A 20232-nucleotide genomic window follows, 5' to 3' on the forward strand; every position below is an offset into this window, starting at 1 on the left:
TGTGGCCACAGTATCCTCATATATAACTCCATTCAGTCCTAAATCGCTAAACTCGAAGAAATTGGTTTACTTCAATGCGTACAGGATTAGGTCCTTAGGGCTTCAGTTTTTCTCTTACAATTATTTATCCCTTTGGTATTTTCTGGGTCATGTGCATGAACAACACCTCAATCCTTTATCCATAAAATACAGTAATATAGCTATTTTAAGTATTCACTGAATTTGTTCTCTTACTGGAGATTTACTTTAGCCAATGGAATTAGTATTTCTGGGCATGCACATTTTATTTTCCTTACATGCATCTCATCATAATTATCATGTTCCGGTTGGCATTTGGCTAGTAAGAGCACTCATGCAACACATGCTGAAGTAGTCTTTACACACAGCTGCAGTATGCACCAGAACACGACTTGAAAGAATTAACCTATGCAAATGAAAAGACAAAAATATTTAACCTATTTCAAACTTCACTGTATACACCCTATGGCTTATAGACCTTGACGTTTCTCAAAAAAATCAGAACTGTTTTGAAGGATGAAGTGAGGAAAAGGGCCCAACACAGCACTTTGGACTATCTCAGACTTTTCACGGCTGCATCTCCTTGGTCTTGAGTATCTTCAACTCCTCAGGACATCAAGGGAAACTGAAAAGGCTGCTACAATTCTTGTTTCAGCAGGAGAAATAGAAATCAAAAATATCAGTATTCTGGGGTGGGGGATTTGTTGGATGCTGTGAATTCCCATACATCCGAGTCTCCTTTGCGTGGAGATCTCCATTCAGGTTGTAGGAGGGCAGGACAAGATGGTGCACACCTGGGCATCATCCTGACACAGAGTTAGGATGTGGCTGGAGTGGATCACGTCTAGAAGGAGATTTTTTTGCTAAAGCTGAAAACTATTACATGAGTAGGAAAGCCTAACTAGTTTGGTTTCAGTTTAAAATAGGAGGCAGCACAGGAATACAGCAGCCACCGTACGGCACCTTTCACTGCAGTAAAGCCTGATCTAAAATCCATTGAATCATAAGGCCTCACATTTCCTACTACATTATTCTCACAACATTGCAGCATCTACATCATGTCACTGCACCTTTTCATTCAACAGACTTCCTTCCTGCATACTGCCCAAATGGTATGTGCTAACTTCACAGGAAGTAAATCTGTGCATTCCTGTGAATGATTATATAAAGAATCGGACTCTAAAATTGTAATTTCACTAGTTATCTAATTCTTGTAGCTTCCCTCCCCTCACTTTGACTATGATAATACTCATACCAAAACAAGTTTAATTCTTCTATTTTAACATCACATCAAACATTTTAACAGCAGTTTTACTCCTGCTGTGATCCAAAAATTTATCAGGTCAGGGTGAAGACGTTCAAAACCCCAGAAGATCTCTCTCTTGCCGATTCTCTCTCGCACTCCTCAAAAATGATTGAAAATAAGTTTACTGTCACCTACATAATACAGGGACTATTTTCTGTAAAATCCTATTCTAGTTCAGCACTGAAATGTCTTATTTATTTGTTCTGTAAGTGAAGCACAAAAATATAAAAGCTCTCTTCTGGTTTCTTTTTATTTGACTATTACTTCACATTATACACAAGGAGACAAGACAGACCTGGATCAAATGACTCATGCAGGATGACCTAATTTACATACGTTAATTAAAACCAAGTCCATAATTTCTTAAGATATACTCTGTCCTCTCCCTTAAAAATATTGTTTCTGTCATTTTATATAAATAGAGAGAGCAACCTTTCCTCCTGGTAGGCTTGCCTGTTTCAGAATGCATGCAACGAGCATGCACAACCTTTTATGCAAGTAAAGATCCATCACATTTTTACTGATTAGTAAAAGTAATTTACTTGATGAAAAAGATAAATATAGTAAATTTTCTTATAGCATATTATTTCACCTCACTGGTAAAGACTGCATAAATTGAAAATAATTAGAGTACATACACTGTTAGTAGAAGTATGATATCCATAAAGTTGGAGACGCTGACATACAGCAAAAACGGGCCAAGCCAAGTATCACGTCAGAATGAAGCCAAAAGAAGGAAAAAAAAATAAAGACAACAGAATAGGTTAAGACAGAAAAATCTTTATTTTATATATTATTAAATTTTTTTATTTGTTTTTAAAATGACAGTGAAGAAAAAATGGTTTATTTTCAATCTCATTTTTTAAATTTTCAAAAGAGAAGTACAGAGTTGCAGAGATTACTCTCAGGAGAAACGTTCCGTTTCGTAATCTACTTTTTCCAAAAGCTCTCCTTTTGTGTGTAAGTTTCCTTTGTTCAGAATAAACAGTGTGTGAGAGATTCAATAATTGACCTACACTTTTGAAAAGTTGAGAAGGATAGGTCTCTCTGGGTCAGAAGAAAAGATGCCTTTTTATGCTCAGGGAAGGTTTAAAAAGTATTAATTCTTGAAATTCAAACTTCCTATGGTTTCAGGGACAAAGATCCAAGATCAAGCATCTATGGTCCCAAAAGGATAATGGACATTATGAGAAGCTTTGCATATATGTCAAAATGTTTCTTATAATGTGGAATTTTTGCCACAAGTATGCAATCGCAGATGAACATTTTTTTTCTGCTGTGGGCTTGACAGAGACTTGTCCCTAATTTTTACTTGGCCAACCGTAAAATAACGTCCTGCTACTGCTGCCATCCTCCAGACAAACCACCACAGACTCTTCTATTTCTGACTTACCTTTCTTATGCACATAAGAAATGCAAATTTGACATTAAATGAGTATTCAATATTCCACAAAATTCTATTCACAAAATATAAACAACTAAAAACATTTTGCATTGGTCATAAGCAGTATTTAATAAAAAAAATAATTTGAATATAAAATCTAAGTTAATTTACAACATCAGCTATTCTAAAAGTGCTATGTTAATAACAATTTTAAAAGTGCTATGTTAATAACAAGCATCAGGATCAGTATGTCTACATGAACAGTTTCTGTTAGTTATGAGAGCAGGAGTATAGTTTGGTCTTGCCACTGAGATCTCTCTCTTATAGACAGTAACACTGGGTCATGGCTCTTCACTTTTCCTACATTTATAGATTCCAAATGGAATCAATGCTACTGTCATAATACGCAAGACAATATTTAAACACTAATTTTTCCTTTCTATAGACCACTTAAATTTTTTTTCCCAATAACTGCAGTTTAGGCAAAATACTGCTTTTTTCTTTATATAGTTATACATACTCTTTTAATGAGATGAATTTATTCTTTAAAAAAAATTTCAAAGTGATTAGTGAAATATATACACACGCACAATTTTGTCCTACATCGAACAAAACAAACCAAGTACCAGCTGCAACTATTCTGATTTTACTTACCAGCATTGCACGTTTTTCTTCATCTCCTTTTCTTTCTCTCTTCTCATTTTTTTTCCTGAAAATCTCTTGTAGCTAAAAAACAAACCATTTTGTTCTTATTTAGTTTTCAGGCTATTTCACATGTATAACAATCATTCATTGTGAGGAACACTGCAAACTATTAAAATGTAGTTCTTTACTAAAATATCAGTGTTTCAATGATGCTTTAGTGTTCATATTCATGCCTTCATGTTCCTTCTGTCACCTTAACCATCACACAGAAAGGAAAAAGGAAACATTTTTTCCACAAAGTAAGGCTAATAATTCTATTTGGGAGCACAACACTAAGAACATCCTATTTAGCTTTATATTTTAGCCAACCCAGCCTATACAAAAAGGGGGAGTTCCAGCCTTTTTCACCACCTTCTTTCTTGTTGGGTACTAATTAGTATCTGTGTGGCTATGTAGGCAGCTGGATCAATCTTTTTTTCATATTGTTAGTTTCCAACCAGATCAGTTCTTACTCCTGCTGGCACATGGGAAGGGTGGAAACACCTGGTGGGGGTGAAACATTCCCCTTCAGCAGCAACAAACTACTACTCAAGAGTAATTTATCAAGTACCGTTTTTTTTCAAGTCTGTTCAAAGAATACCTTCAGGTCTTGTAAAATACCCCTTTCACAACTTTCTCTACACTAAGAGCTTTAAACATGACTTCTAAGAAAACCTCAAATACAAGATTTAAAACATACAGAGATTATTAAACATTTATTTTTGGAAACTGCAGTCTTCAGACTAAGAAATGATCTGTACTTATCTTTCTTTGTAAGTGTCTGTATTCTTTAAATATTTTTATTTATAGTAATACTTAACATTCCCAAAGCATTAGAAAAAAGTGACACCTTGTTTACTCTTCACAGGAAACAGAGCAGTATTAACTATGATCCCATCTATATATCTACCAGTGAACTTCAGCTTTTCAAAAATTGCACCTGAAAATATTGTACTGCCACTTGTAGCATTTGCTAATCTCAAAATGGCTGAAAAAAGAATAAACACTGTGGCTGACAAATTTGTCCTATCCAGAATATAGTATTTTCAGAACCAAACATCACGGCATACAGATGGTGGTACCATAAATACACAATTGTGGCAGTTGTTTCAAAGACCCGATTTTACCTACCAGAAGTCTGATAAAAACCTGACACTGTAATGACATACACACAGAGCTCCCCAGGGATCAGAATGTGAAAGATAAAGTGCGTGTGATATATTTTGCAAGCAAATTTTCCAAATTTAATTTCAGAATACCATATTTCAGAGAAGGCAGATGACTAAGACAAAGGGATTAGCACACTCTACTGTAGGGGTATAACAACACTGAAATAAATGAATACAGTGCTTAGCAATTAAACAGCAAACGCATTTATAAATAATGTTTTAGGAATTTCCAAAATTGACTACTGTGTTCTGGAATTGTCTATGAGGCAAATACTGACCAGAATATTGTGTGTGTCACTGTATCTATTTTTGAGTACGGGATCAATTTACAGACCTTGGTATGTTTTTTCTAATTTTTTGGAAACCTACAGGCACAAATTATTGTAACCTATGCTGACAAGGAAGAAGTCATGATAGGACATTTAGCTGGATGGCCTAGAGTGTTACACGGTTTGCAACCCCGACCTGTGGAAAGAAGAAAGGTAAATGAAGAGAGAGAAGTAGAAAGAAAATACCTTGTGAAAAGTAAAGTGACAAGCCATCAAGTAGGAGAGAGGAGTGGCAGTAATTGAAAAATCAAAAAAGACTGGTGTAAAGCAATGCATCCTTGGACGTACTTCCCCTGCCACAGAGGCAAAGGGAGTAGGATTCTGTTGCATTCATCATTAAAGCACTTGCTAAACTTCTGGAAATGGATCCTTTGTTCAGAAGCAGTGCTATAGGATACCAGCGAGTAGAAAAGTGAATGTGAAAAGGATCTAGCAGTACTTTCATAGGAACATTGTTTGAAATAGGATAATGAGATTGAGTGCTGAAAGCAGCAAAAACAAGATCTCCTGTAACAAGGGAACACAATCCTTCTGTTCCCTGACCTCACCCCTATGACATAAGCAAAGAGGAAAGCACAAACGCCATGGAATTAGTTTACAAAAACAGTAAAGCTGTTATCAGAAAAATTAAGTATTTTTCAACTCTTCGCTACACATACTCTTCTCTTCAAGAATCATATAACATGATCCCTACACCAATCTCTTCAAAGTCTCTTTATTTGCAAAACTGGATAGTATTAGCTATACTTCCAATTTTATGATAGCTGACTGTAATCATTGGAGAAGTATTTTGCGAATGCTGGATATAGTTCAAATGGCAACACTTACAGTCTCCTGCTTCCAGGCACACAGGAGATGATGCATACCCAAGCAAGGTGAGTACAGATGCCAGATGTATGTTCTGCGGCCAGGTCTATCACAGCTGCAGCATCACTGAATCAACTTTTATTTTCATATTTACTTTTATTTAACACAGACATTATCTACCTACCTACCCACCTACCTATCTATTTTAGTCTTTCTCACTTCAGATCTAACATTCTGACTTACGGGTTTTGATCTAATTTTTGAAGGGTCACTGACATGGTAACCAAGCAGAGTTAGGGTCAGGTTTAATCTATACAAATTTGTTAAATACAATAATAGGTGGAGAACAGTGTATCTAATGTTTGAAAATTCTCCTTTCTTTCTTCTATCCACTAAGTCTGGTAACAGGAAAAGAGTAAAAAGGAAAAAAATTTATCAGGGACCATGACAGAGAACAAATAAAAGGTAGGATATGAAGAGGACTATAAAAGCATAGTTAGAAAGAAAGATGCAGTATCCATAGTTAAACGTTGTCCTTGCTTCCCACCTTATATACTTGATTTCATTTTCAGCATCAGTTTCTGAAAGACAAAGCCTCCTGCTTCAATTTCCTTCCACTTAGCTGGTGTAATGGAAGCCTTTTTTTTTTTTTTTTTTTAAAAAAGTTGTCAGCTTTTTCCACCACATTCTGATTTATGGAATCATGAAAGACTTTTTTTTTTTTTTTTTTTTAAAAAAGTTGTCAGCTTTTTCCACCACATTCTGATTTATGGAATCATGAAAGACTTTTTTTTTTTTTTTTTTAAAAAAGTTGTCAGCTTTTTCCACCACATTCTGATTTATGGAATCATGAAAGACTTTTTTTTTTTTTTTTTAAAAAAGTTGTCAGCTTTTTCCACCACATTCTGATTTATGGAATCATGAAAGACTTTTTTTTTTTTTTTTTAAAAAAGTTGTCAGCTTTTTCCACCACATTCTGATTTATGGAATCATGAAAGACTTTTTTTTTTTTTTCTCCCTTTCCTTCTTCTATTTTTCCTTTGGCCAATTAATCCAATGTTTGCTGGCTTTTTCCCCTGACTGGAGGAGATAATTATTAGGAATTGGCAAATATAAGGATGTGTATGTTTAATACTAGAATACAGAAAATGATCAGCATGCCACAATTATGCAAGTGGTGACAGCTTCCAAAACAAAGGTCACTTGTTCTGCTTAAGCTATGCCACCAGAAAACAAGTCCCCCAGATCTCAGATCTCACTCACTTGGTTGTGTATCACCTCCTTGAAAAGAATTGAGGGAAGTTCAGTGTGTTGAGGACAGTTTCCTTCACGTCTCCATTTTCTTTAGGTTAGCATAGCTTATCTGAATCGAGCCTCATAACTTGACATGAAAACAATTAAGAAGCAGCACACAGGAAATTAGGGTGTCTTCTTTTTAAATAAATAGTGGTCTGACACTTAAATCCATTCCATGTGTCTGTTTCATTCGTTACATCTTGTTCCATCTTCTTCAATAAGGCAGCGGGCTTCTTCTCATATTTATTTACTGTATTTATTTATAAACGCAACTACACAAAAAATGCGTGAAGATAAGAATTGATGCCTTCTGCAAATATCTTTTTTAGAAACATCTGATTCAATTATTATAAATATTTTTTTATTCCATTAATCGCCTGTACTTGTTCAGTAGAAAATAAAGGCCTTGTGCAGTCTTCAGAAAGCTTGTCTAAACCACTAACCACAAACCTTTAAATGTTAATTTCTAAAGAAATGTCAAAAACTGTTTGCCATAGCTGAGTGTTCCAGTGTAATCCCAGACATCTGCTGTGTATGGACATTACCAATTTAGAAAACTCTGATTTATACTGTATTGTGCAGTTTGTTAATGTAAAGCCATGTATCATTGTAAAATCAGAAGCCCTAAAGATGAGTGGGCAATCTTCTGATTTCATGATTTCTTTTAAAATGATCAATTTTTTACTTCATCACTAACATTCATTTAGAATAGCATTAATTATTCCTCCCATTTCTTTTAAAATCAGAAAATAAATGAAATGAACATAAATCTGAAATAGCCCTCTTGTTCCAAGGCTTAATTTTATACTTGTCAGTGCAAGCATCATTCTCCTGTACTTAGTGGATCCTATCACCTTCACACTTAAGAAGTAAGAAGTATTCAAATTTTAAGATGCAATTATCAGATTTATCATGATCAAAATCAAAATATAGTGGATGATTTAAGACTTTTTGAAGATCCAAATTCTTCTTAATGCACAAATCTCAAAGACATGTTGTGGTGAAATAAGCTATTTTTTCTTTCAAAGTCTGGGCCTTTAGAACTGTTCAAATTTCTAACCAGAAGAAAAATAAACTCTCTGCTTAAGTAATTAGTAAGAAGAACTTACAGAACTGCTTTTTTCAAGCAATAAACTGAGTAAAGCTCCAGTTTGAAAAATACTGTAATTCAGATTTGTAATGTAATAAAACCTTTGATGCAACAAAACTACTACTGCCAAGTTCCAGATGTCCTGCCAACTGTTCCAAAGCACATGAAAATTATTCAGCTCAAAGTAAATTTTGCTATCAGGAATATTCTCCTTAAAAAGAAATCACTGAACCCCAGCTTAGCAAATTGCTTCAGCATATGCATTTCATGGGCTGAACTAGATGTATGTACAGTATGTTTTATTTCATTACAAATCTTGTTGAAAAGAGATGACAGTGTTACATTATGTCAGTCAATATTTTCAGGTCATCTGGGATTATAAGCAGAATGAATGACAAAGTGAAGTGGTCTCCCAGGAAAATATTATTTTGCAAGTCCCTCCATCATTATTGCAATTAAATAATTCTGCTGACCATTGATACAGCAGTATTACTTTAATAGCCTAATTATCTGTGAACGTAGTAGCAATTAAAAAGATCCAGAATAAAAACTGGAATTAACCTTCAAAAATCATTATATACAAACACACCCATGCACTGTAATAAGGAGATAGTATTTACAATTTACTTTACATTTACTATTTACATTAAATAAGGCAAATAAACAACCACATTCAGTGAAGAATAGCTCATGTTCTCGTGATTATTGACGTCATCATGAGTCTCAGTCCAGACAAAAAAATGAATTTCAAGATTATATCAAAATATTCAAAGACTGAAAATATACGTACCACTAAGAATTCCTTTTTGTCCACCATCTCATTGCCATCAGTATCAAACATGTTGAAAGCGATTCTAAAACCTGCATGTGGCTCTGCCAAAAAAACCCCATTCAATTATTTATTTGCTTGGAAAGAAAGCAAATATAAAACTCTAAGAAATTATTTGGTATCTGTTTATAAAAGCCATATCCTCAACTAATTTAAATTAGTACATTTGTGTACAGAGTAAATGCAAATCATAACATCTGTGAAACAATATTATCCACGTTATGAAAACAGAAGGCATGCTCACAAATTCATAGATTAGGGGAAATAGACAGTAGAAATAGAACATGAAATATCCAAGAAAAATATCTCACAGCAATGGCTGGTTGGGTAGTTCAGAGTGTTAGTTCATAACTAGAGTCCATTTTACATTACAAAACACAAATTTGTAGAAAATAAATTTTCTGTGAAAACACAGTGTTCTGAAAGACACTTTAGAAAGTTTTGCAAAAAAGGTACAGGACACAACTCTGGTCAAAACAAATGATGTGTTGAAAGAGACTCAGAATTTTCTTATTTACATGCTCATTTTTTTTTTTTTGTTTACATGCTCAGAGTCATTGAAATTTTAAATCAGGTTAGAATTTTAAATTATTTCCAAAATGTGGGGACTTTGAAGGTAACTGTAAGTGAAGCCTTTCGGCAACATTTTGGTGATACTCAATGATTTGCAATATGGTTTAATTATGGCCAAAAGTTAGTCCAGATAACACAGAAATTATAGAAGAATATCCATCGATCCAGGAGTTAGGGATTGTAAGGGTTCAGGGTTAAGTTCCTGCTCTGATTCACAGTAAGAATCCAAATCATATCTGAAGAAAAACCTAATGAATCCAAAAGGAATTTTTTAATTTTTAATTACATACAAAGGAAAGACAAGTAAAACACTTCGCTCCTTCCTAAAAAACACCTCTTAAAATATCAAAACAAAGTCTGTATCAGGCTTATTTTACTCTAGCTATAAGTTCTTCTACTTTGTTTTTATGGGTAGTAGAAGACTATTCAAATTTGTTAGTGTTTTCAACATAAACATTTACTTTAGTTTGAGTGATTTTGTATTTTATATTCTGTCGTCTCACTGATGTCACCCATTATGCACTAATAGGTGAAACAAACCAGTAATATTGTGTATCTTTTTCTTCTCCCTGTATTCAATGTCCTTTATGAACTTCAGTAAATTCAGCTTGAAATTTTGTAGGAATTTCAAAGAAGAAATTTTAACTTTTAACTGGGGTTTAGCTGAAGTGTATGGCTCAACTTTCTCAACAGTCAGTAAAATGTGTTCTAGATAATAAAGCACTTAAATAAAACATAACACAAGATTCCAGTAGGACAGGAGAGGTTCAAATGGACATAGAGATGCACAATACATTTTTTTCCATATTGGGATGTGGGGATGAGGGGGGGGAAGGAGTATTGTAATGTACAGCAATACATTCAGAGATTAGAAATTTGTACGGAAGTTTTTGGGTTTTTTTTCCTCCAAAAATACTTACTTGTTAAAATACATAAAAGGAATAAATATTCTGTGTAAGATATCACACCTGAAGACAAAAAAAAAGTTATGCCATATTAGTTTCACCTTGTCGTCACATCCTAAACTTGAAACTATTAAACGTATGTATAAGAAGGAGAATTTTTGTACATGCACATCTGCGTATTCATACTTCTGTGCATGTGACTGTATTCAACCTGGTCAATGCGTTATTTGTCTAAAATATTGATCTATGGGGTCGGGTTTTGAGTATTTTAGCGGAGGAATACATTAAATATGGCAAATAAACAACTACAGTCAGTGGAGAATGGCTTGTTAAACAGAAGCTGGCTAGATTCTTAGAAGCTAATAGAAATGATTTATTCCATTTTCTTTCCGAAAACCCCACCAATAATTCATGACAACACTCTCTAACAGTATGAGAACATTTACTCTGAGAACATTAATCGTGCTCCCTCCTGATACATACCATTTGAGTACAGTTCTTGACTTTAGTAAGTGCTTTGTAAGTTCATGTCCTATATTAATTGAAAACTTGGCCTCGTGTTACTTATGAAAGCATGGATTTGGGCTTTTGAGTTGTCTTTATATGCACATTTTCATAATAATCACCTGAAATTTATATTAAAACTCTTACTTGATGAATATGTAAATTTTGTTAAATATTTTTAAAGTCTGTTAGAGACATTTGTACTCTCTTCTACATTCAGAAGATCTGTAAGGAATACATTCTAAGCTTTTCACCTTTTGTTAGACATCAAAAGGCAATCACAGTGTGGAATGGCACTTCCTTTTCTCTTCAGAAGTGATTAAGGCAATTTATATTAAAACTCTTACTTGATGAATATGTAAATTTTGTTAAATATTTTTAAAGTCTGTTAGAGACATTTGTACTCTCTTCTACATTCAGAAGATCTGTAAGGAATACATTCTAAGCTTTTCACCTTTTGTTAGACATCAAAAGGCAATCACAGTGTGGAATGGCACTTCCTTTTCTCTTCAGAAGTGATTAAGGCAAAATTTGAATTAGAGCTGAAGTCAATATCCAAATATTATGTTTGGTACCATAAACTGTACTTCTGCTTTTCTAGCTCTTGGGTAAAGAGATAACCTTGCAGAATGCCCATAGTACTAATGGAGAGAAGCATCTTACAGTTCAGTAAGAACTGAAAACAATGACTTGCAGCTCTCCCAAAAGCCTTTAGCTCTAATGATCTTCAAGGCTGAACTACCAAAACTGGTTCTTGATTTCTAACCAATTGATTTTGTCTGTTCTCCAAAACCAAAAGTGTTAAGTCAGTCCACAATATTAGACTATTTCAAAAGAGTAAAAAAAAAGTACTTAGATGCCTGAGAGTAAAGATGTCTATCAGCTGGGATTTTCAAAAGTTGCTGGCTGTCTCCTTGATTTCAGTCCAAGTCAGGTGCAAAAGTTTTTAGAAAAACAGCCACATCTTTGGATGTTTAAATCTCTTTTAAAATCTGACTTAACTGAATATGTGACAAACTATGTAAATAGTAATTGAATTTTTTTCACTGAAAAACCTGTAAAATTAAAACTCAAAACATTGTATCATTCCTGTGGATTTTACAATTATTTGAACACATTTAACATCAGCACTTCCAACACTGCCGAAGTAAGAAACTTTGGCATTTTCTACTAATATTTACAGCACAAAAAGTTCTAAATTAATTCTGTCCTGAAATAATACTCAGGAGGGACTTTCTGTCCTCTTGAATAGCTGAGATGAAAATCTCAGCTATATTTCTCTTGGATCTGTCCAAATGCCTTCCCAAACCTTTGATCATACAATAGTCCTCCCTAAGCCAACTGTCCTGAAAGAGAAGCGCCTTCAAGAGAATCACGTCTACTATCCTCAAACACAGAAGTAAAAATAACCAACCACAGAGATCTCCCCAGGTATCACAGAGACTGGAATATAAAGACAATACAAAAGACTGACAGTTAACGAAATTGTCTTTGGAACCAAATCACATCCTAGAAAGAATCACTAAAACCCTCAACCTTTACCAGTTGAAACACTGCCCTCCCAACTTCCATTCCATTCATGGAAAAAAAGGATATTTTCCCACCTTTTGATCCAAGAGCAAATTTAAGTCTTCAGAACCAAGATTTTACTACTGCTAGTAGATCTAGTTAGGAAGGCTACTAAGTATTTTTAATACCACCTACTCTTTTCCTCAGTTTACACATAGCTCCACACTGAAGATTAGCAAAGATTAAATGCAAGCATTTAAGTAACGCATGCTCTATGCTTTATCTTCTTGATTTTATACAGCAGCTTGCAGAAATTAGTTCTCAAAGGCCTGCTTGAATCTGTTTGGACAAGCAGCTATCAAGAAATCAGATACCTCAAAGGTTCTTATTCAGTGATGTAAAACATTCTTTAATAGCCAGTCAATAAATGTAAATATGTATTTTTGTTTGTTTGATGACACCTTCTTTGTTGTAAAATGGAGGAAGAAAGTGCAATTGTCAAGTAGTCCATCACAGGTATGAAGATAGCAATATAAAAGGCCTCGAAAGCATTCTCTCCTTTTGTTTGTACTGGTATATTGTAGCTGTGGACAGATAGTTCTGGTTGATTGCTCTGAGTGTTATGGGAGAGAGGCTCTGAAATGATGATTGAACAGAAAGAAAAGCTTACACTAAGATCAGAAAGAAGAGAGGGAGGTCACTCAAGGGTAAAACATAAAAATAAAACTTAAGGACAACTGGCATAAATCTATGTGGCTCACCTGATTTAAATGAATCTATGGCTAAATAAATGGACATAGGCTTTTGCTACTTGCTCCATGTTAAAATGTGCATGTTTTAAAGAAAATGAGTAAATTAATCTTGTAGTTTTCATGTCATGTACTAAATAAACACTAAATTAGAATTAAGGAGACCCGAATTCTATTCCCATTCCTGTCACTGGCTTACTGAATGACCTTATCACTCATAAGACACATCACTTTTTCTTATATTATCTATAAAATGGGATAACGGAACTCACTTTTTTGTAAAGCATGCTGAAAAGCTATATAAGTGCTAAAGTTTATTACTAATTTTATCAGCTTATTACGCCAGTTTTGAGTCCTCTTAATTCCATCACCTTCTGTAGAATTTCACTGTCAGAAAACTGGAGTAAGATATTGTTGAATGAAAACTACACGTTCCAGACATTTTTTTATAGATTTAATAAGCAACATCCAGATACATTTTTTTAAACTGATAATATATTGATTTAACAGATTCGGAAGCTGAATTTTTATGTAATTAATATTTCAAAAGTCAGCTGTTCTGACTATATAGAAAGCAGCCTAGAGCAAGGAAATCCAAGGATATACAGTGCAAAGATATGCCAGGTTCTGTGTCTCTGGAGTTCTGGCTGCAGACTCAGGGGAAAAAGTGAGCACCTCCATGCACAAGATATTCGAGCCCACGACCCTCCTCTGAGAGTAAGTGCATACTTACTCCTTTAATAAATTTGAGCTGCATTTGAATTAGATTCATTAATTACATGCACATGTTTGATTGGAATTTTGTTGTTGGCTTGCGTATTTTAAACATTCATAAAGTGTCTTTATTTTATAGCAAGTACTTGTGGCTACTTTTAAAAACACCTAAAACGCTCCACCAGACCTCTGCCATTCTGAATATAAGCAAAGGAATATGTTGATTATTCATCATAAATAGCTTTTAAATGTCTGTATGCAAGCCACCACAGGGGTTTTTTTTCTGTTTTTTTGTTTTTGAAGTGATAGAGCTTATTAAGAAAGAAAAAAAAAAGAGGAAACCAGGAGCGTGGCTCATGGCTCTTCCTTTACCAATAGTGTGAGTTTTAAAAACTATCAAAGCCCTCATCTGCAGAATTTAAAGGGATATATAGCATTTCTGAAACTGTCTCTTTGTGCGGTGAAGAAAATGCTTATTCAAATAGTGATATACCATTACTATTGTTAAAAATAATCACATCATTGAACCTATTAAAAAAAGTAAAGAGATATTGTGTCTTTATTAGAATATTCTATCTATGGTCTATAGATTATTCTTCATTACAACAAATTGAACTTGAAACATTCAAACATCAGTTTAACAAGCTCTAAGATACCAATTCAATTAAAGAGGCTAGCTGTAAGATGGCATGATTAAAACACTGTAGAGACTAAAGGGAACTTTTCCATGCTGTAAAATGTAGAAAGCAACAAACACTTTTTATCTTTTTGAAGATGTGACTCAGATTAAAGTACATCACTTCAGCCACAATAAATTAATACAAGGGATAATTTGGTTCAGGAAAATAAATTCTTATCCCCCACCTTTCTCATTCAGATTACGGAAAAGTTTGGATGATCCTTTCCAAACTGGTGGTGTCTCCATAAGGATCTGATTCAGTTCCTAAAAAATAAGATTAAAAAAAGATAAAAGTATATATTTAAATATTTAATGAAGTAGTTAACAGATGATGAGTAAATGCCAGGAAATCAATATAAAAGACAAGGAACTGCATGCAAATTTACCAGTTAATTTAACTTCAGTTTACCACAATGACTTTGGAAGTACTCAAGCACATATATATATAAATTTTGCACACATGATTATTCCAAGAATTGCTCATCTGCATGAACACTAAGTGTTTGCAGAGTTGGAGAGAGACATGTAACATATTTGTTGCTGACGTTACTTACCACTGCCCATATTCACTGAAGCCAAGGATAAGTCCCCCTGGATTTCAGTAAGGTTTTCATACAAGCTCCAAGCAACTGTTCTTTTAAAACACAACCTGAACTAAAGCAAACTTCAGCCATGAATATAAATGTACTTCACTTAAAATACAGGGATACAGACAGAGTCTTTTTGCAGTTGTACAAATGTTAAAAAAAAAAAAGTAAGAGGCACTTAAACATCACAAAAGGTAGAGAGTGGCATGAGTATTTCAGGCAGCTTTGGATACACCTGTTACACTCAGACACTAAAGAAACTCAGTCAGATATGGGCTGAGGAAGGAACTGACAGAGGCTTGAGAAAGTCAGCAAATCCAACATAACAAGCACAGCTGCTCAAGTATCTTTGAGATTCTGGATTCAGCTGAGTCTGAAGTGACAAAAATGAAAAAATCAGTGTCTCTCTTTTTTTCTTTTAATAAAGATTTAAAAACTCCCTTCTTTCTCCTGTGACTAAGTTTACATCATGAAAGAAAGTAACTGTATCAAAATCTAAGGGTATAAGACAGCACAGGAATTACTGCCCACCTGCTTTGAAAGGGATCGCCACTTTTTAGCACCTGCAACAAAAGACAAAGTTATGAATGCACAGAATTTAGTTATGCCAATGCGGTGTCATAAAAATTAAGACTGCATCTATACTCTGTGTTTTCTAGCCAAAGAGGAGGTATTTTCCCTACTTCATGAGGCTAATCTTCAACCTGGTTCCAAAAAATTCTCTTTATGTTATTAAAAAAAAAAAGAGCTTAATACATACCTAAACTCCTAACTTTAAAGAACCAATTCAGATCTATAGTTTTTAATCCAACTCCGCTTCAGTGAGAGAGAAGACTTTCTACCTCCAAAATACACCACTAAAACATTAAACAGGAAATAGACGGTATTCATGTTAACCTGTGGTATCAATATTCTGAAACTATTATTTAGTAGCAGTAGTATTACAGTGCAGATTGTAGGGAGACCTGGATTCTGGCCTTTGCTTCAGGGACTACTCATACCTTTTAAAGCAAATACAGAAAAAAATAATCATTGAAACTACACCAGGTGCTAAGACTCCCTTCAGCCATTCCTAATAACTCATACATGCTCCCTTTTACAGCCTCTGTCAGGCTCAATTTTTTGTAAATAGTTTTAACAGAGGAGCTGAAGAGGGCCTCCAGTTCAGAACTGGAACTGCTCGTTAATACTGAAAACTGACAATGAGTAAGACTGAGCAGATGCTTTCTTCCTAACACCTTACATAAAAGACTCCAGGAGCAGAAAAAGATACTCGCATTCGACAAGTTGTCCACAACCATCCAAGAATTCAAAACTTGAGATTCATTGCCACCCTCTCAAGACAAACATTTGCACAGATTCAATATTAAGATAAAGCACTGTGAACATTGGAATTCACAAAGGTACAAAAAGTAGCATAGTATGTGGTCAAATCCATAACTTTTTGGTTGGTAAAAGCTCATTTTTATAGAGCAAAACACTCTGTGGTATTAGAAATCCCTTCCTCATGATGAACTCCATGCTATATTAAATAACTACCATGATACAGAAGCTACTCACTATGGTCTTTCATTAGTTCATGGTTACAAACTCACTGAAATTTTAGTTTTACATCTTGGTAAAGGTTAGCACCAAGACTGTCTGCAAATCCCACTCCAACTATGGTGGAGTTATATCAAGCAACATCATAACATGAACTAACAGATTTTCATATACTTTTCAGTTTAATTTTTTAATGTCAATTAAAGTCTTGTCTCAAAATACTAAATAAAACCCAACAAAACAACCTCATTTGCCATATAAATTGATATATGTTTATGCCTACCATAAAAAACTTGGGGAATAAATATATCTAACTTTCTAATCAGATAATTTCCCAGTCTCACATATTGTATATAGATTTTATTTCTAGACAAGCATGTGAAGATTTATGTGTACATACATACTTCTTACAGCTCAGTATTAGGCTAAAAATTACTTAGTTAGAGCTAAAGAGAACAAAATACATTTCCTCTTCTCTTAATTGGCTTTCTAAATATATAAACATTTATTCAGATGATAAAAATGTATCAAGTATGACTGTTAAAAATATTATATTTTCCCAAATGAAAGCCTGCACCATAAAGGCAGCAGCAACAAGTTAATTATAGCATTTATTTTATATTTTTTATAGTAACTGCCTGGAGTCAAAAGTTACATTTTATAAAAGAAAATATACTCCTACCAAATTAGTTAGTGTTTAATCAAAAAAGGAAGTGAACACCCTCTTGACTTTTGTAGGGTTTACAAGATTTCCAAAGTAAATCAATCACAATAGACGCATTCACTCCATCACAAATCTCATTCAGGTCTAGTATTATTAGCTTTTCTATAAAGCAGACATAAAGAGCTACTATTATTACTCTTCAAAGGGCATTTTTGCTTTTTGACAGAACTCAAGACCTTTCTAGCCTTCATCCATTAAAAAAAACAGGTGTATGTTCTTTTTTTTTCTGCAAAATATAGATGCTGTAGTATGTCAGCCTGAATTGACGCAATTATTTACAACTTATAACTTGTTTACAAAATGATCCAAAAATACAAAATATGAGATTTAGAATGTATTATTTTATTCAGAAAAATACCTTCCTTAAACTTACTACCTTCCATAAAGCAAGACAGAAAATTAAGACTTGCCCAAACAGACAAAGCGGTACTTTGACAAAGCTGCAGTACAAAGGATAAAATTAACACAGTCAGAGATCAGAAGCTGGAAGTGGTAATACCTGTAGGTCATCTATTTCATTTATTACTTCCTACTTGTCAGCCTTCTGTCCAAACGTCCTAGACAGTATGACTTCCACGATAATGAAGTCATCCACTTCTACTTAGTTACAGCTTCTTACACTATCCCTTAAAATAATTCTCTCAGTCATGTAATCTCTGATGCTAGTCTATAAAACTAAAGGACACCCAGGTTAGTTTTGCTTTCAGTCTCAGAGATTGAAGGACGTTGATACAAACAAGGTTTGCTACATTGACCTCAGAAGGGTGCCTGACTGTTCAACTCCAGATCTCGTCTCCTTTGGCATGAGATGAACAGAATGTCCTTGTGAGCTTAACGCTTTTTGGTTTGGTTTGGTTTGGTTTTTAAAATCTGAATACTCGCTGTGAGAGAGGAGGAAGCATAGATTTCATTAGCATGGAAAAATCTTAATAGCAAACCATACGCACAGTGTGGTCAAACCAAACTGTCATAAAAAGGAGTTAAAACAGAATGTTTAACTGATGTCCAGTACATTGCACAAATGCTTCATGACCATACATGGTGAAATCCAATTCCACAGTAACAAAAAAAGGAAGACTTGGAGATCTGGGCGGAGGAAGCAGATATAAAGTGCTGATGTGTATTTGTATTAACTTCTGTGATAAGGAATCTGCTTCCTCTCTTTTAACTGCAGAGCAAAAAAAAGAGAATGAAGATTTGCTTTCTGGTAAGAGTTTCAAAGTTTTACAAGTTTTCACCATCTAAGCTCTATCTTCTGTCTTCACTGTTACAATGAGATTATATCTTTATTCAGAAGTTACAGAAGTTTTGATCACTGATGTGCCATGGCTGAATTCTTTCCTCGTTTCACTACTGTTAAGAGAACAAAGGGGGAAAATCTAACATCTGCACAGAGCTTTAAGCTCTCCTCTGACTGTTTTAGCTGCTTTTGACTGTTCTCTATACTAGCTTTGTGGTGTAGACTTTAGGAAGAAAGACCTAAGGTGAGTTATTATAAATGTCGCACCTGAGCAAAGATATTCACTTTCCCCAGAAGTTGTGTGCTGCTACCAATGCACTGCAAGCCTGAGGGCCAGGAAATCAAACTAGATCAGAAATGGATCACCTTACTATTTAGTCACTCTTTGATACTTAAAGCAAAAATTTTACAGTAAGTGAACTGAAGTTGATAGTTTATTTTTCATTAATTTAATTAACACATAGTGCTAACTCTGGCAACTTTTAAGTGTAGAAAGTGGATCCCCTGGGGGACTGAAACTCTTACTCAAAGCATGTTATTTAGAAAGCCGTGATATGGTTATAAAATCTCTGTAGGGCAAAAAAACCCCAACACGATAGCAGATGACAATTTCAGATGGCAAAAATTGCAAAACAATGTTATCCTGAATTATTTAGAGGACTCATATCTTGCCTGCCTATTTACATAGAAACTATACAGAGGAGGAGGCAAGAGTTTTACAGCAATACTGGTCTGCTCAGAAAGAAACCATAACTGTAACTGTGCCAATGCAAATGGTACAAATGAACTTCATGTCTTTCATGCCTGTTCAGCTGTCTGTGACCTCTAAGACAAGAATGTTTAAATAATGACTAGTATACAGATGTTTACAATTTAATAACCACCAGGATACTGATTGTATGCACTTGGATACCATTAAAAATAAAATTCTGGAAGATGCAGTACCTTTTTACCACAATCAGAAACAGAACTAGTAATCAAAAGCAAATGGAAAAATAACATACACCACCGGCATTTTCCCTAGCAATTTTATCAATATAAAACTCCTGCTTACGTTTGGGTTCATCATTTGTGACAGCCTGAATGAAGTCATATGGAGTCATATATAGCTGTCCTTCAAATTCTAAACTGGCAAACCTACGAAACCGTTGCTCCCGAGGAGTTGCATAAAGGTGTAAATCTTCAAGGTCTGATCTGTTTTCTGTAACCTTCAAAGACAGAAGGAAACAATTTTAATGTATGAAAAAATCAGTAAATCTTTATGCATTGAAATTGCTGACACTACCCAAGCTCGGGGAAAAAAAGGAAAAAAAAAGAAAAAAAAAAGAGAACTTAGGCTCTTGAATCATAGAAAAAGGCGCAACTTCAACTCAAGGAAGTCCGTGTAACGTCAGCAGTCAGACTTTAATCAACTCTGCTAAAATTATTTCAGTTGTCTGAAATAATGTCAGTTGACATTTCCAGAAGAGAATGGAATAACACTTTTTTTAATATTGCTTCTTAGTGTAGAGTTCAGCTGTTGACAATAACAGGCAAGACACCTCCATAATATACTCCAGTGTAGATCTTCTACGGATACTGCTATTTCAAGTAT

At 34.3% G+C, this 20232-nt stretch overlaps 1 protein-coding gene across 1 annotated transcript in view; it reads right to left on the bottom strand.

Annotated features, from left to right (window-relative positions):
* Positions 1-19844, bottom strand: part of MICU3 (mitochondrial calcium uptake family member 3) — a 46191-nt gene extending 26347 nt beyond the window's left edge. The window contains exons 1-7 of the mRNA XM_019471576.1: positions 19693-19844; positions 15664-15695; positions 14731-14809; positions 10406-10453; positions 8874-8956; positions 3363-3434; positions 1963-2001 (exon numbers count right to left, since the gene is read on the bottom strand). Coding sequence (XP_019327121.1) covers positions 1963-2001; positions 3363-3434; positions 8874-8956; positions 10406-10453; positions 14731-14809; positions 15664-15695; positions 19693-19741 — 402 coding nt within the window. The 5' untranslated portion in view covers positions 19742-19844. The remainder of the gene's footprint in view (positions 1-1962; positions 2002-3362; positions 3435-8873; positions 8957-10405; positions 10454-14730; positions 14810-15663; positions 15696-19692) is intronic.
* Between the last annotated feature and the right edge of the window lie 388 nt (positions 19845-20232).

The sequence above is a fragment of the Aptenodytes forsteri genome, unplaced genomic scaffold (genome assembly GCF_000699145.1).
Source record: "Aptenodytes forsteri isolate BGI_AS27 unplaced genomic scaffold, ASM69914v1 Scaffold65, whole genome shotgun sequence".
Lineage (NCBI taxonomy): Eukaryota > Metazoa > Chordata > Aves > Sphenisciformes > Spheniscidae > Aptenodytes > Aptenodytes forsteri.